The sequence below is a fragment of the Peromyscus maniculatus genome, chromosome 10, assembly GCF_049852395.1.
Source record: "Peromyscus maniculatus bairdii isolate BWxNUB_F1_BW_parent chromosome 10, HU_Pman_BW_mat_3.1, whole genome shotgun sequence".
NCBI classification, from domain to species: domain Eukaryota; kingdom Metazoa; phylum Chordata; class Mammalia; order Rodentia; family Cricetidae; genus Peromyscus; species Peromyscus maniculatus.
This window is the reverse complement of record NC_134861.1, coordinates 4,792,786-4,809,255: the sequence shown is the minus strand read 5'-3', so window position 1 is coordinate 4,809,255 and position 16,470 is coordinate 4,792,786. Positions and strand designations below refer to the sequence as shown.

General features: G+C 49.6%; 1 protein-coding gene across 4 annotated transcripts in view; it reads right to left on the bottom strand.

The window, feature by feature from the left end:
* Positions 1 to 16,470, bottom strand: part of Zfyve28 (zinc finger FYVE-type containing 28) — a 120,589-nt gene that overhangs the window by 45,733 nt on the left and 58,386 nt on the right. For all 4 annotated transcript variants that reach the window (XM_042285799.2, XM_042285800.2, XM_042285798.2 and 1 more), the window contains exon 2: positions 6,443 to 6,583. In XM_042285799.2, the coding sequence (XP_042141733.1) occupies positions 6,443 to 6,583 (141 nt within the window). The remainder of the gene's footprint in view (positions 1 to 6,442; positions 6,584 to 16,470) is intronic.

Here is a 16,470-nt window from a genome sequence, read left to right as displayed (position 1 = left end):
TGCATGTCAGGGCTCCCCCAGGTGCCTCTGCACACTCACCCACTTTCTCTTGGACACTAGGTCAGTGGGGTTCTATGAAAACTTGTCTCTAGGGACTGGGGAGACAGCTCAGCAGATACATTGCTTGATGCGCAAATATAAGGCCCTGAGTTTGGATCCCCAGCACCTACTCTTAAGAAAAGGATACAGTAGTACATCTGTGACCTCAGCACTGGGGGAGGGGTGGAGACAGGAAGCCCCTGGGGACTTGCAGTTTCAGTGAGAGACCTTACCTCAAAAAATAAGGTGGAAAGCAACTGGGTACTGCTGGCCTTCAGACCTGCCCACACAGGTACCACATGCACACACAGGCACACGCACACACATATAAACAAGACTTTCACTGTCTGTTTCTGCATCATTATAATTCACATTACAAGCCTAGGCTATCCTTGGTGTGTCTACTTCCAGGCAGTGACATTGCTGAGGGCCACTGTGTGAAACCGGCCCTTTCACTGTGTGAAAATCTCCCCAGAGTCGGGATGGATGTCAGTTTCTACAACAGAGTTAACATCCCATGTATGAGTAAAAGGGTCCCTCAGCCCCAGTGATGACCAGCTGGAGACCCTTGTCCTGTCTGAACCTCAGTTTTCTCATAGGATCAGGGGCACAAAATCTTAGGACCAGATAAGGAAAGTCTGTTGGGTCAGCTCTTTCAGACCTTGCTCCTTCACTAAGCAGTAAGCCTCCTGCCTGCTCTGGGGCCAGAAAAAGGCGTCACAGTACCTGTCTGTCAATACAAAGGCCACCCCATGGCTGTCAACTTGACTATGGCATGGCACCTGGCTTTTCTGATCCTCAGCAACAAAATGGAGACCTCAGTTCCATGGCAGCTCTGAGTCTGCATATGTTACAGTTTGTAAAACTTGGGACCTTCCATAGACAGTTGCATCTTTGTTTTGTTTGACACATGTCTCATTTTATAGTCTGGGCTGGCCAGGAACTTGCAGGAATCTTCCTATCTCTGCCTCCTGCATTGTAACACTGTATCTAGTGTGTGTGTGTGTGTGTGTGTGTGTGTGTGTGTGTGTGTGTGTGTGTGTGTGTGTGTGTATGTGTGTGTTTCCACCATATCCACTCTGTATGTGTGTGTGTGTGTGTTCCCACCATATCCACTGTGTGTGTGTGTGTGTGTGTATGTGTGTGTTTCCACCATATCCACTCTGTATGTGTGTGTGTGTGTTCCCACCATATCCACTGTGTGTGTGTGTGTGTGTGTGTGTGTGTGTGTGTGTGTTCCCACCTAGTCACACATGCAGAGACCAGAGGAGGATGGCCTCTATAATAACTATCATTCGCTGAGTTATTCTCTTGAAAGAGGGTCTCTCACTGAACCTGAAGCTAGGCTGACCACCTAGCAAGTCCTGGAGAGCCTCTATTCCTGCACCCACACCCCACACCCTGCCTACAGCACTGGTGTACCAACATGTGTACAGATCATCCATTTTTTCATGTGACTATTGGGGATTTGAACACGGATCTTCATATTTGTATAGCAAACGCTCTTACCCACTAAGCCATCTCCCCAGTCCTTGACTGGAAACTCTGAGCCCAGCCAAGATGGTGTGGCCAGAACCAAATTTGCTCTACACCCAATAGCAGAGGAAACGATGGCTCTCAGGGACGGATGGGGATGGGCAGTGACCCTGAGACAGCAGATAACAAGGCATGCACAGGGATACAGCAGCCAGTGGGACCAAGGCAGCTGGAATCTCAAGGGCAGAGCAGCAGAGGAAAGAGACACACAAAGAGAGGGATGCTGACGGGAGGTACCCCACAGCGCCGACCTAACAACACAAGCTCGTGAGCAGTGAGCTCTCACTGTGCTGGCGGAGATCTCTGACATCTCAGAGCAACAGGGAGCACCCTGTCTCACCATGGTGAAGAGAGGGTGACCCGGACTAACACTGCTCACACAGCCCTGCTCCGCCTAACACCTTTAAACACAAGACACACCCTCTGAGGAGCTAAGTGTGAAGGGTTGAATGTGAGAGATCTCCCGCTGGGCTCCCAGCCCCGGAGAGCTATTTGGGGAAGTTGTGCAAATCAAGGAGTAGAGCCTCACCAGAGGAGTAAGTCATTAGGGAGAGGTGTATTCTCTCTACACGCACACACGCACGCGCACACACACACGCACACGCACACGCACACGCACACGCGCACGCACGCATGCACGTTAATGATGACGCGTGTTAAGAGGTAAAGAGTCCTGTGAAAGAGAAAATCAACAAAGCCAAACACAGTTCAGTTGAGATGATGAATAAAACTGACAAAGCTCTACCAACACACTCTGAAGGAGGAGACACAGTGGGCAGGAGAGAAGACATTGGTACACAGCCTACAGATACTCACACGACTACACAATTTATGCTGACATGGAGGAGAAATTTCTTCTTTTATTATTTTTATTTATTTATTTTACATACCAACCACAGTTTCCCTCCCTCCTCTAGATACAGAAACGGTGAGAAACCCGAGTGTATGTACCGGCACGGTATTCAAACTTTGAGCAGTTTGACACAGCTTTCCATCATTTGTGTGATGATGCCCTGATTAGTATCAGAAAGTAAATGATGGATAAGGCAGATTAGTAAAGAAGAAAACAGCGGACGTGGTGGTGCACAGCTATACTTACGGGGCTGAGACAAGAGGATTATGAGTTCAAGCCCAACCTGACTAGGCAAGACTCCATCGCAGCCGGGCGGTGGTGGCGCTCACCTTTAATCCCAGCACTTGGGAGGCAGAGGCAGGTGGATCTCTGTGAGTTCGAGGCCAGCCTGATCTACAGAGTGAGATCCAGGAAAGGCGCAAAGCTACACAGAGAAACCCTGTCTTGAAAAAAAAAAAAAAAAAAAAAAAAGACTCCATCGCAAAAAACACATGAAGAGGCAGAAGGAAGAGGAGGAAAAGGCAGCATTTTAGGTCAGTCACTCGGCACTCCTTTTTCAATGATAAACTGAATGCTCCCTATGGGCTAGGTACTGGGGTGAACTAGTGGATGTTACAAACAGAGCTCTGCCCTCACAGCAACTGCCTGCAGCTGATGCTGGGCAATGGCAAGAATAATAATGGAAACAGTTAGTATTTACTATGTAAAAGTATTTAATATCATTTAACATAATAAGAAACTTGATTATCCCAATAGTCACAAAGAAAGTATTTGACAAAACTCCAACATCCATTCCTGATAAGAGCCCTCAGCAAGCTATAAATAGAAGGCGACTTCCTTGGCATGATAAAGGGGGTCTGCAGAAATCCTACAGTTCACATGCCTGATGATAAAGGACTGACCACTGTCTCTCCCAAGGTAAGAACAAGTCTGTTCATCATGTATGCCGAGCACTGGACTGGAACTCCAGGAAGGTCTCAGGGAACAGGGCACAGCATACAATACAAAATGAAGGCAGCTAATGAAGAGAGAAGTAGAAAGCCGGGGGTGAAGAGATGGCTCAGAAGTTAAGAGTACATACTGCTCTTACAGAGAAACCGAGTTCAAGTCTCTGCACCCTCACGAGGCAGCTCACAGTTGCCTGGAGCTCCAGCTCCAGGGGGATCTGCCACCTTCTCCTGGGCTGCACAGGCACCTGTACTCCTTTGCACATACCCACACACAGTTACACATGCATACACACAATCTAATAAAAATAAATCTTTTTAAAAAGGAAGCACAAAACTTTTTTTTTTTGCAGAAAACATTTATACAATATCTAGCAGTAGACCCTAAAAGAACAATGTCAAAAGTAGTAAATGAATTAGAAAATGATCCATGAAATGCATCTGGGAACCAGGCACAGTCCAGCTACTTGCTGAGGCAGAAGTATCTCTTCATCTCAAGAGTTCAAGGCCAGCTTAAGCAACATAGACAGATCCCACCCCCCAGCTCAAAACTGTAATGTGTGTGTGTGGGGGGGGTGTGGGTGCGCGCGTGCGCGCACGCGTGTGTATGTGTGTGCATGTGCGTATATGTGTATGTGTGTGTGTGTTCTTCTTTCAGTTTCCTGATATACAATTCCTAAAACCCTTGCAGTCTCAGAGGTAATAAATAGTCTTTGCCTGTTAATGAGATGGCAGGCAGCCAGGCTCTGAGAAGCTTCAAGATGGAACTAGCCACTATAGGGCACAGGCCTAGATTTTTCAACTTTATCCTCAAACTCTGAGGGGAGGAGAAGGCATCAACCACAGCTGTGCATGAAACCTCCATAAAACCAAAGGACAGATGGGGTTCGAAGGCTGATGGGTTGGCAAACTCACTGGCAGTCTAGGATGGTAGCATGGTACCATTTTCCAACTCCACAGAGACAGGAGTGCCCTGCTCAGGCCATGTCCAGATGTTACCCTGAGCACTCTTCACACGTTACACCTGCCTCCTTTATCAGGCCAATGTTTTTTGTTTGTTTTTGTTTTTAATTTTTATTTCATGTGCACTGGTGATTTTGCCTGCATATATGTCTGTATGTATAAGGGCATCAGATCCCCTGGAACTGGAGTTACAGACAGCTGTAAGCTGCCATGTGAGTGCTGGGAATTGAACCCGGGTCCTCTGGAAGAGCAGTCTGTGCTCTTAACCACTGAGCCATCTCCCCAGCCCGCTGCCTCCTTTATCATCAACATCACAGGTACAGGCAGCACTCACCTGAATTCTGACACCGTCTTCAGGAAGCATTAGAACCACTGAGCTGAGCACACCCATGTGGTAGGGCAGAGTCCTGTTTCTACTGTCAGGAGTGGCGAGGGACCTTGTCAGAATGGAGGTCAGAGAGCAGGAAGAACAGCGCGGTGTGACCTGCATTCCCTCGGGAAGGCCTCAGGTCACAAGAGCTCCCTACAGAGCAGCACACCAGGCACCCAGACTAAACTCGACGAAAGAGTGCCAGTTGGAACACCATGAGGAAACATGGAATTCTGGGTTCGTGGGCAGAACTTGCATGAGGTGCCGAGGATGGGAACTGGAGACCCCAGCTGCAATGCTGGCTGGGCCTCAGCCAGCTAACAGGTCCTAGTTGGGCTGAGAAGCACTGTGGTACACGTCTGGATTGGGGCAGGGGAGAAACTGAGTGAACACAGATAGCATGGCCATAGAGGGGCCAAGAAGAGGAGAGAGGTGTGTCCTTAAGACACAGCCTGGACCTAAGTGTTTTCCTCAGACCCTTCTCACAGTATAAGACTCACTGTGATGAGCCCTGACCCTTGACCTAAGAAGGGACCACCAGCTTGACATCCCTTTCCCCAGCCTACCTAAAATAATACTTTGTCACTGACATCAATATACACCTAACTCAGGGTGAGCCATTAAGGTGGCCACGGCCATCTCCCAAAGTGAACACACCTGTCCCCCTTCCCAACAGACGGGAGCAGGGAGGAGGAGCCTTCAGCCCCTCTGATCATCTCTCCTGTGGAGCTTCTCACCTTTGCAGGTGGCTCCCTAGTGACTGTTGCCCTCTCAGGAGCTGTTTCTAGCAGGAGCTCCCGGAAGCAGAGAGGCTGGCCCTGAAGGAGCCTAGGGCATCTATTGGAACACCCAAACAGACACATGGTGGGTGGAGGCTGTGTTCAACAGCTTAGAGCCACAGAGTCCAAAGATCATGACGCAGACAGGGCCCTACACTGGAGCTCCATGGGAACAGGCCACAGACAAGATCATGAGGGAATGACCGCCTGGAGGCAGCCTGGAGTGTGATCACCTTGGCGACTTTGTGGAGACCACATGCAGAAAGGCCCTGAGGTCCAGTAAAGGGTTGGCTCTCTGTTGAGTGAGCATGCGCCAGCCCCACCTCCCAGAACAGAGAGAGGACCCAGCAAGAAGGCGTAGGCAAAACACACAAAGAAGGTTCCTGAACTTTTCGAAAGACTGTGCTTGTCACTTGACAAAACTTTGCCCCTGCTGGAAACGCCTCGTGAACGTTTGCTGCAGTGGAAGAAAATGCTGCTGGCAAGGTATTTTTAGTAGCAGCTTCCAGGGCTGTTTCTGAATTATGCAGCAAAAGCTCACAGCGCCATGAGTCAGCAGCCGAGTGCAGTCTCGTCCCCCACTAGCTCTGCACACATTACCCAGAGCAGCCAGAGCAAGTACCTCCCTTCCCAAGCCAGCTGCTCCCTACCTCACTCTGGCCCTCGGCGGCGGCGGCTGCTCTTCCAAAGTGTCCTGTACAGTTAGCACTTGCAACCTAGCCCCCACTGATCATCCTGCCCAAGAGTACACTCCTCTGGGGTCTAGCTCCTTCACTATCTCCAGGGCCCTGATCACATCCCTACGGAGTGTGATCAGGTGGCAAGGCACACGCTTACCAAGGACAGGTCACAGCATCCATCCTTGGTTACACTTACCCGCGCAAGAATCTCCCCCCAAGACCGCCCCCCCCCAGGATAAAGACACACACCCCAATGCCCCCACCTGCCCGCTCACCTGGCAGGAGCGGAACTGGCTGACAAGCAGCGTGCAGCGCTGGGGCTCCTTCCGCCCATCCAGGCTGTCCAGTTCTGCAGCCACCTGGTTCAGCTCCTCATCGGCGTAGTAGAACTGGGCCAGCAGCTGTGGGTCTGACCTCTGCAGGAGAGAGAGGTGCCAGGAACATGAGGAAGTGGTAACTGCTGGAGGAGACACAGTACCTGGTAACCTTGTTCCGACAGGGCAGGATGCCACGGGGATGACCCCCAGGGCCGAGTCCCTAATCTGAACTCTTCCACCCCAAGCAGTAGCCAGCTCATCAAATTTCTATGTAAGAACCTTTAGGACTACAGCCAGAGAGAGCAAAAGCCAGGCCACCGGGGCTGTGCCCACTTAGCTCACCCTCCACGATTATTATCCTATTCTCATAAGAATCCCAGATGAGAGGAAAAGATAGGCCCAGGGCCCTGGGGTGACAGAAAACATCTCAGGAGAAAAAAATTATTTAAGTCAGGCCTGATGCACACACACCTGCTATCCCAGCACTAGGGAGGCTGAGACAGGAGGATTGTGTATTTGATATGAGCCTGAATTATGTAATGAGACTTTGTTCAAGAAAAGTGTTTAAATCACTTAACAGAACTTAAATCACTAAACAGAAATGACGAAGACAGCCACTAAAGAAAGTGGCCCAGAATAAGACAATGATTTCCCTGCGCTGAAATGAGACTGACTGGCAGAGCTTGTGGCCGGTCCTCCGTTCTCTGCCCTCTCGGCCCCATTTCTGTAACACCGGGGAACAGTCGTCTCCTCGGCGGAGGCCTCCCTTCCACTCAACTCCCGGGTGTTCTGGTCTTGCACCAGCTGAACTCGGAGCAGAACCCAGGCTCCCTGTCTCCTGTCAGGCCCGATGCCTGCCCACGGTCTCTCGGCCCCACTGCCTGCCTTCTTTTTCTACACATACACAGCAAAGCCACCACTCTGGGCCTGTACAATGGTCCCCTGGGCTCCGAGGTCTGGAGGACTCCTTCCTTCCCTTAGACCCCACACTCCAGAATTCAGAGAGATGGAGAAAAGTGGTGAAGCCCAGCATGTTCTGGTAAAGGATGCTCATGACTACAAGAGAAAGACATGGGAGAGGGTTGAGGATCTATAGCTCCGAGGCAGAACATGTGCTTTGCATGCACAAGGCTCTGGTTCAACCTCTAGTATCAGAAGGAAAAAAGACCCAATGAGTGAAATGTACCCAAAGGGACCAACCCGTATTTGCTGTAATGCTGTTCACACGTGTGCACACATGCACACACAGCGCAAAAGTGACACCTGGCCCGGTCTCTCCCACTCACGCATGTGGCTGTGTTTACACCACAGTGTGTTAAACGTAAGGCAACTTCTGGCCATTATTTGTAGTTTCCTCTCCTTTCCCTCCGTGTCCCCCTTCCCCATCCCTTCCCTTTCGCTTTGCATGGCCAGGCCTCAGGGAGGCTTTTCTTGAACTAGAGGACCATCAATCATCACAAACACGCACCAGTCCTGAACCCCCCCAACCAGCCAAAGACACTGGGAAGGGAAGAGGAACCCCAGCTGTGGCCAAGCGGCCCCTCACAGGGCTTGAACTCCTAGAGACACGACTCAGAATTTGCATTAGCGCCTCACAGCCAGCTACAGTGCCTGGCCAAGTTGGATATCAAACCTTCCCAAGACATTCTGCAGAGGGCTGAAAGGAAACTCCCAGACGCTGCTTGACCTGGTCTAGATGCAGATGCAGCACCCTCCCCTTTCCATGGGTGATGACGTCCTACAGGTGGAGAGAGAAAGGCCCCTGGTGCCACCCCTGCACCCAGTGCTGGCTAGCTTCCCCTCCACACCTGGACTGACTTCTCAAGCTGCTACCACAACCCCGAGGGCTAGGACACAGCGGAGACTGTGATGAGATAAGATCAAGACTTATAGTTGGGGTCTGGGAGATGTCTCAGTAGGTAAAGGTCTGCCATGCAAGCATAATGACCTGAGTTCAGATCTTCAGAGCCTAAGGTCTTGCCACCTAAGCCCAGACACGGCAGCACATGTCCATAACCCCAGCACTCCTACGACAAGATAAGAGGTGGAGATAAGAGAGGCTCTAGAAGCTGATGACTGAGCGAGCTCATAGTCCAGCTAGCCTGCACACAGAATAACAACAGAGAGACCACGTCTTCAAAAGGATCAGGCACAAGGACTAATGCCCAAGGTTGTCCTCTGACCTACACATGTGTATCATGGCACATCCACCCACATTCACAAACACTAACCCATGTGTGCAAGCTCACATGCACACACACAACTGAGATGGCTCAGCACATAAAGCCAACAACCAGGGTTTGAGTCCCTGGATGAACATCACAGAAGTAAAGACCCAGATCCCAAAAGTTTGTCCTCTGACCTCCACATGCGTGTACAAATGAAATAAGTTTAAAATAAATTTTTAAAAAGACAGGGTGGGCTGGGCATGGTGGCACAGGCCTTTAATCCCAGGACTCAGGAGGCAGGGGCAGGTGGATCTCTGAGTTCGAGGCCAGCCTGATCTAGTTCTAGGACATCTAGGGCTACCCAGAGAAAAAAGACATGAGGGAGACTAGAGACACGTTTAGTCCTCTCTTCCCACAGCACAGTTCCGACTAACTCCAGGCCCTGTCCGTCTTCTCCTCTATGTGGCCATGACATTGCAAGGCCAAAGCTGTCAAGTCACACACTCTGACACAGCCCCCAGGACCCCAGGCTGCCTTGTGGTGTCACTTGCTCCCCCTCCTAGGTGCCAGGGCCTCCTGACATTCCCCAAGGAAGAAGGCACAGCCCTAGGCACACCTATTTCCCAACTGACAGAAACAGCTTCCTTCTGTTACCCACTTCTCCTGGAAGGGACCTGGCTCCTCAGAGCAGGGATAAGCTACTGGCCACCCAATAGACTGTGCTGGACACTCACCAATGGTAAGGCCCGCTTTACCTGTCACCCAGCTCAGGGTGGTCACCCAGGTCAACAGAACCATAGTTCCCCTCTGACCTCAGACCCACAAGCTCATCCCCAGCAGGATGAGTACGGGAGTGGGGAAGGCAGGGCACAGAAGCAGCAGTCACAGAGTGGATGCCCCACTGAGGCCGAGCGAGCGCCTCTCAGAGCCAAACGTTCGACAGCCCTTTGTGCAATTGTGCGCGCACTTGGCGAACAGCCTCCCTGTGTCCCTTCAGCCCCTGGTGCTGCTTGCAACCAACCAGCACTATTCATCTCAGCGACCAGGCCAGGTGCTAATAAATTTGAGGAACTGGATAATGTCACTTCCGAGAAGCAAAATTTATACTGCACAAGGGAGCGTGGCGGAGGGCTGTATCTGGCTCAGCCCCAAGGGCAGCTCAGACGGGACTCATCCGAGCACTAAAATCCTCACTACACGAGCTGACCTCAGGCTTGGCACAAACGAGGTGCAGAGAAGCTGACAATGGCCTAGGGTTGTCCGGAAAGCCCCCATCTGTTATAGGCTCCCAGGCTGCAACCAACCCATGACTAAGGAATGAATCCAGCCTCAAAGAGTAGCCAGAGGGCTACATGTGGTCTCCTTGGCCCACCTACTCCCTCTTCTCTGTGCTCTGCAAAAGCCAACAAATACCCATGTGCACATGGGTAAGTGTACACGTGACCTGTGTGTGCATGCATTGTGCATATGTGTATATATGCGTGCATTTCTATTGATATGTGCATGCATATATGTATGCACAAATGTGTGAGTTAACTGTCCCATCTGGGGAGGACCTAAAGCAGACAGCCCACACCTGCTGGCATTCTAAATCATATTCCTGCTGGAGTCAAGGCCCGCCCTCTGCCCCTTATTCTCCATTGTGACTAGAGTGGAACACATTCTCTGTCTTGGAACCTTCTTGTGGCTTTAGGGTAGAGGCTGGGGAGAAGGGCAGTCAGTCTAGGATCTCATCCCTCAAGCAGGTCCATGTCTGTGTTGTAGCAAAGGAAGATCCCACTCAGTAGCCAGGATAATGCTGAGGGCCCAGCATTAGGGCAACAGACCACAAAGAGAAACGTGAAGGCCTCCGCCAGAACAACTTCAACATCTTTTGGAGAGACTCTTCCATATCACTTGTCCCTGCTCACCCCACTTTACCGTGGATACTTCCTGGGGCCAGACAGAGTTCTAGTGTAAGATAGAGGAGGGATGTCACCTGCTCCATCAGTCAGTGAATGTTTGGGGGAGCAGCTACGCATTGCTTACCCCCGGGCAAGTATCCACAGTAGAATCAGAGGCAACTGTACTCCCAGGCTTCCACGCCAGGTGCACTGATCCTCTCAGGCCTGTCTGTGGTCTGCAGCCTCAAGGGTGGAAACTGCTGTACCACTCTGCCCAGCACCAGGTCTTCTCGCTGAGCTGGTATCACTGTCGTGACTCCTCAGCCAGGCTCATGGCCTATCCCACCCCTGGATCACCTTACCCAGTCCACATCCCTTCATGAATCCTCCCCCCTTCCCATCTACCCAGCATTAAATCGCTCGCTCACCAGGCAACCAACTACCAGAAGTCCCTGTGACTCAGAAGCAAGCCTGATTAATAGCATCGGCATCTCCAGCAGACCCTACAGGGCTAGTTATCTGACCCCTCCTTAGACTTCTGCAACACACGCACATGCCCGCACCTGTAATCTAAAGACTCGGAGGCAGATACAGGGGGTCCCCAGGGGCTCACTGGCCAAACAGTCTAGTCAAATCTATAAGCTCAAGGTTCAATGAGAGACTCTGTCTCAAAAAAAAAACACAGTGGAGAGCAAGTAAGGAAGACATCTGGCATCAACCTCTGACCTCCATGCACATATGAACATATTTATAGGCATACGAAAGAACCTGTGTTTGCCTGAGCCAGCTACTAAAGAAAGGACTACTCGGAAAACTGCAGCCAACAAAACTGTCATATCTTGTGAGTTTACTGTTGGTTACTAAGTTCTGATACTGTAGAAGATACAAATGAGTTTGCTTATATTTCTGACACAGCACACTCATGACAAACATGCCATCACCAGCATCCAGAATTCCTCGATGTCTCTTACTCTCAAAAGGCCAAGGTTCTGAGGCTCGTGCATCTACACCTGCAGGTGGACACCCTACACTGAGTCCACTACCTAATGGCAGCCTCAGTACAGTGTGCTGCTGCGTCACTGGAGAGATGGCTCCTGGATGTGCAGCACCCGCACAACTCTCACCTTGTTCCAGCACAGCAAGGGTCCATGTTTGGGCTGATCTGTACGCTTTCTCGGAGGACAACTGCCAGGAAGAGGGACTCCCTGACAAGGTGGAAGGTGACAAGGATATATGGCATGGCTAAGTTGTTTTAGAGCCTGGCTGAGCAATCAGGATCAACCTACCAAGAACCCTTCCTGCCAAGCTTAGCAAGAATGCCGGTGCCTCTGCGGAAATACAGAATCCTGTATATACACGCGCGCACGCGCGCGAGTACACACAGAGAGACAGACAGACAGACAGACAGGCAAGAGAACTTTGACGCCACTGGCAGTCCTCTCTGATGTGGAGGGAAATAGCCAGGGTGTCTATGGCTGAAGACCCACAGCTCCAGACAGGTCGGGGAACCCAAACAAAACGTCCAACCTCAAACCCCACAGGACTAGGCTGGCTCTAAGTGTCTCCCTAACCATAAATCCAAGCATTATCACACCCCACTCTGCCTCACCTGTGAGGGGCCAGCGGCCATTCAGCTGCTGCAGACTTGACACTGGTGCACACATAACCTCGTTTGCCCTCAGCTGGCTTTGATTTTTACAAATCAAAGCCCTGAAAACCAGATGTACAATGTCTAGAACAGTAAGTGTAGGAGGGCTCTATGAACACATGTACATGCGCACACATGAATGGACACATACACACGTATACATACATACACACAATGCACATGCACACACACATGAATAAACATATACACATGTATACATACACACTCACAATGTACACGTGCACACCTTGAAGCAGGCACATATACCTTGAGCAGAAGAAATTAAGAGAGTTCAGAAAATTCTACAAAAACATAAAACGCCTGTGCTGTTTTAAAAGTCCAGCTGCTGACGGAGTGAGAGGGAGCATCAGCCCCCTCAGGACTGCTACTTCAGACCAAAGAACCCAAGTTCTTCTGTGTCTCCTCACAGGCCAAAGTGTGGGAGCAGGATGGGGTCCTAATGACTGTATCAGTCACGTCTATGCAAGGGCCCAGGTGCTGTGCAAGCGGAAAGCTCCAGGCAGGGGTCCCAGGAAATGAATTCACAAAACCATTGAGATTCCTGATTTGTCCTGATTAACAGGATCCAACAGAAAATTCTGGTTACTAAGTCTCTCGTTGTAAGTATGCAGAGTAGGGCCCAAACAGCCACCTCACCAAGTCACCACTCAGTGCTACACCAGCCTGGGGGACACTGGCCCCATGCAGGCTGGCCCGCAGGCCTGAGGCAGGAAGGTGGCAGAGAAGGCCGTGGAACAAATGGCCACCGCCAGGCTGATGTCCCAAAAGAAAATGTGTACAACAAAGGGATTGCTGTAAGTAGGAAGAACACTCTTTGAGAAGTGTGAAATAACACTGGAACATCGTAAAAATCATACGTTAACTGTAGGTAGGAGTGTGGTGTTATTTTGTGGTGATAATCTAATTGTACTGAATTATTATTTTGATTGTATGTTAATAAATAAAGTTGTCTGGGAGTCAGAGCTATTAGAGCCATAGCAAGAGTGTGGCGGTGGTGGCACACGCCTTTAATCCCATAGATATCTGTGTGTTCAGGGTCAGAGCTATTAGAGCCATAGCAAGAGTGTGGCGGTGGTGGCACACGCCTTTAATCCCATAAGATCTCTGTGTGTTCAGGGATACAGCCAGCATTGGAGACATATGCCTTTAAGACCTAGGGGGCTGTACATTCAGACAGTGACGAGGCAGTCATGTGTTTGGGTTTACAACCAATGAGAAGGCAGAACAACATACTTTAAAAATACGAACCGACAGGAAGTAGGTCTCTTTTCGCGAAGCTGGGACAGCAGGAGGAAGGGTGAGATTTTAGCTCTGAGCTCTGACTTCTCGGCTCTCTCTTTTACATTGTTTCTGTGTTTCTTATTTAATAAGACGGTTGGTTACATCTACATCTGGCGCCCAACGTGACAAGAATCCATTAAAAACCGCTTGGCTTGACGGCCGGTCCGCTTTCCCGCAGGGGCGACAGGCGGTGGCAGGCGGCGGAGGAAGCGGCAGGAAGCGGCCGGTGTCTTAGTCCGAGCTGCCGGCGTCCTAGTCCGAGCTGCCGGCTTCCTAGTCTGAGCTGCCAGCTTCCTAGTCCGGGTAGCAACTTCTAGCTCGGGCCTAGGTCTGTGAGCAGCTTGCCTAAAGCCGGTGCTACAAACAACTCAGACCTGCCCTGCCGAACAGGGCCCTGCCTGTAAAGCCAACGAACGTGGTCGGAGCTTAAGGAAGCTGTGGTGGTAATCTAATTGTATTGAAATATTATTTTGATTTGTACTGAAATATTAATTTGATTGTATGTTAATAAATAAAGTTGTCTGGGGGTCAGAGCTATTAGAGCCATAGCAAGAGTGTGGCGGTGGTGGCACACGCCTTTAATCCCATAGATATCTGTGTGTTCAGGGTCAGAGCTATTAGAGCCATAGCAAGAGTGTGGCGGTGGTGGCACACGCCTTTAATCCCATAAGATCTCTGTGTGTTCAGGGATACAGCCAGCATTGGAGACATATGCCTTTAAGACCTAGGGGGCTGTACATTCAGACAGTGACGAGGCAGTCATGTGTTTGGGTTTACAACCAATGAGAAGGCAGAACAACATACTTTAAAAATACGAACCGACAGGAAGTAGGTCTCTTTTCGCGAAGCTGGGACAGCAGGAGGAAGGGTGAGATTTTAGCTCTGAGCTCTGACTTCTCGGCTTTCTCTTTTACATTGTTTCTGTGTTTCTTATTTAATAATACGGTTGGTTACATCTACATCTGGCGCCCAACGTGACAAGAATCCATTAAAAACTGCTTGGCTTGGCGGCAGGTCCGCTTTCCCGCAAGGGCGGCAGGCAGCCCGCGGCGGCAGCGGCGGCGGCAGCGGCGGCACACGGCGGCCGGCGGCGATCGGCTTCTTAGTCCGAGCTGCTGGCGTCCTAGTCCGGGTAGCAACTTCTAGCCCGGGCCTAGGTCTGTGAGCAGCTTGCCTAAAGCCGGTGCTACAAACAACTCAGACCTGCCCTGCCGAACAGGGCCCTGCCTGTAAACGCACGTGGTCGGAGCTTAAGGAAGCCAGACCCAAGCCTTGACTCGGCACAAGAGGGAACACGTGGCTGCATTTAAGCTTTAGCCGGCTACGCTTTCTTGTGCGTTCTCTCTTTCCTCTCTCTCTCTCTCTCTCTCTCTCTCTCTCTCTCTCTCTCTCTCTCTCTCTGGATTTACACCTGGGACACTACGTGGCTGCTTTGAAAATCCCCTCGGATTTCTACTGTTCTACGCAGATTTGGTAAGTCATAATATATCAGATATTTTAAAGGAAACTATCTAAAAGAGAATTTTTTTCCACATTAAAAAACAAATGGGTTTTATGTGTACATTGGAAGAAAATTGGTTTTTGTTCGAAATTTTAGGCAGTCTGGCAATGGAACAACTATATAATATTAGTATTGGTGGAATTATGCACCTCATCACTATAATAATCCACATTTTAATATTTAAAAAGATAGTCAATTTAAGTGCCAGGATAACAGCGTTAGAAGAAATTGTTAAACCTCTAAAAATTCAGACAGAAGAAATTAACAGTGAAGTTGTTTCAAGTCGGGATCATAAGGTTGCAGAAAGAAAGCCTGTTTTCACACAGTCACCCTTAATTTATCCTGTAACTGTACAGCAGATGCCTGATCAAATGGCTACACAAAATACTTGGGCTCCAATTGAAATGTTGGATTTAAAAAGGTTTAAGGAGGCAATAGTATCTTATGGCATGCATTCCCCATATGTAAAGCAAATGTTAAACACTTGGTCAACATATAATAGGATAGTACCACAGGACTGGCGGGACCTCGCACAAGGTGTTCTGGAACCCAGCCAGAGACTTCAATTTCTGACTTGGTTTAAGGAGGAGGCTAAAAACATAGAAAAACAATGGAGGGATAAAGGAGTACAAGTTTGCCAGGATCAGCTTATGGGCGAAGGCCAATATGCTTCAGCACAAGCACAATGTTTATATGATGTCCAAACCCTAATTTTATGTCGAACGGCAGCCTTGAATGCATGGGACAAAGTTGAGGAACCAGGAAAAAAATCTGAGTCATTTACAAAGGTGAAGCAAGGCCCAAAAGAGTCTTTTACAGATTTTTTACAAAGACTGGCTTCAGCAGTAAAGAGAATGGTCTCGGATTCAGAAGCTGGTAAGGCAATAATTGAATCTTTGGCCTTTGAGAATGCGAATGCAACATGCAAAAGAATAATCAGGCCATTAAGGGCAAGATCTGCACCTATGGAAGATTGGATTAGAGAAACAATTAATGTTGAAGCTGATGAGCATGATGATACATGGGTAGGAGAAGTAATTTCAAAAGGTTTGAGGAGTGTTAGATGTTTTGGATGTGGAAAGCAAGGACATTTGAAAAGGGACTGTAGACAGGTCATTTCCAGAAACAATGTTTCTTCAAGGAACAATGGCAACAGAATGCCCCTTCCTTCTGGAGTGTGCAGAAGGTGTGGTAAGGGAAAACACTGGACCAACGAATGTAGATCAACAAAGGACAGACAGGGTAATCCTTTGCCTCAGCCTTCGGGAAACTCCCAGAGGGGCCTCAGGCAGGCCCCCAGTGCAAATCCAGTTCAAACCTTTCCGGCAGCCATAGAGGAAATGCCTGCTCTGGAGAGCGATTAAATAACCAAATGCCTATTGGAATAAATCATGCTGGTCAGAATGATGAAACAGAGAGAATAGAAAATTCAGGAGAAAACATAAAGAAAATTTTTTGGCAAACTTCTATTAATGAACAAAGAC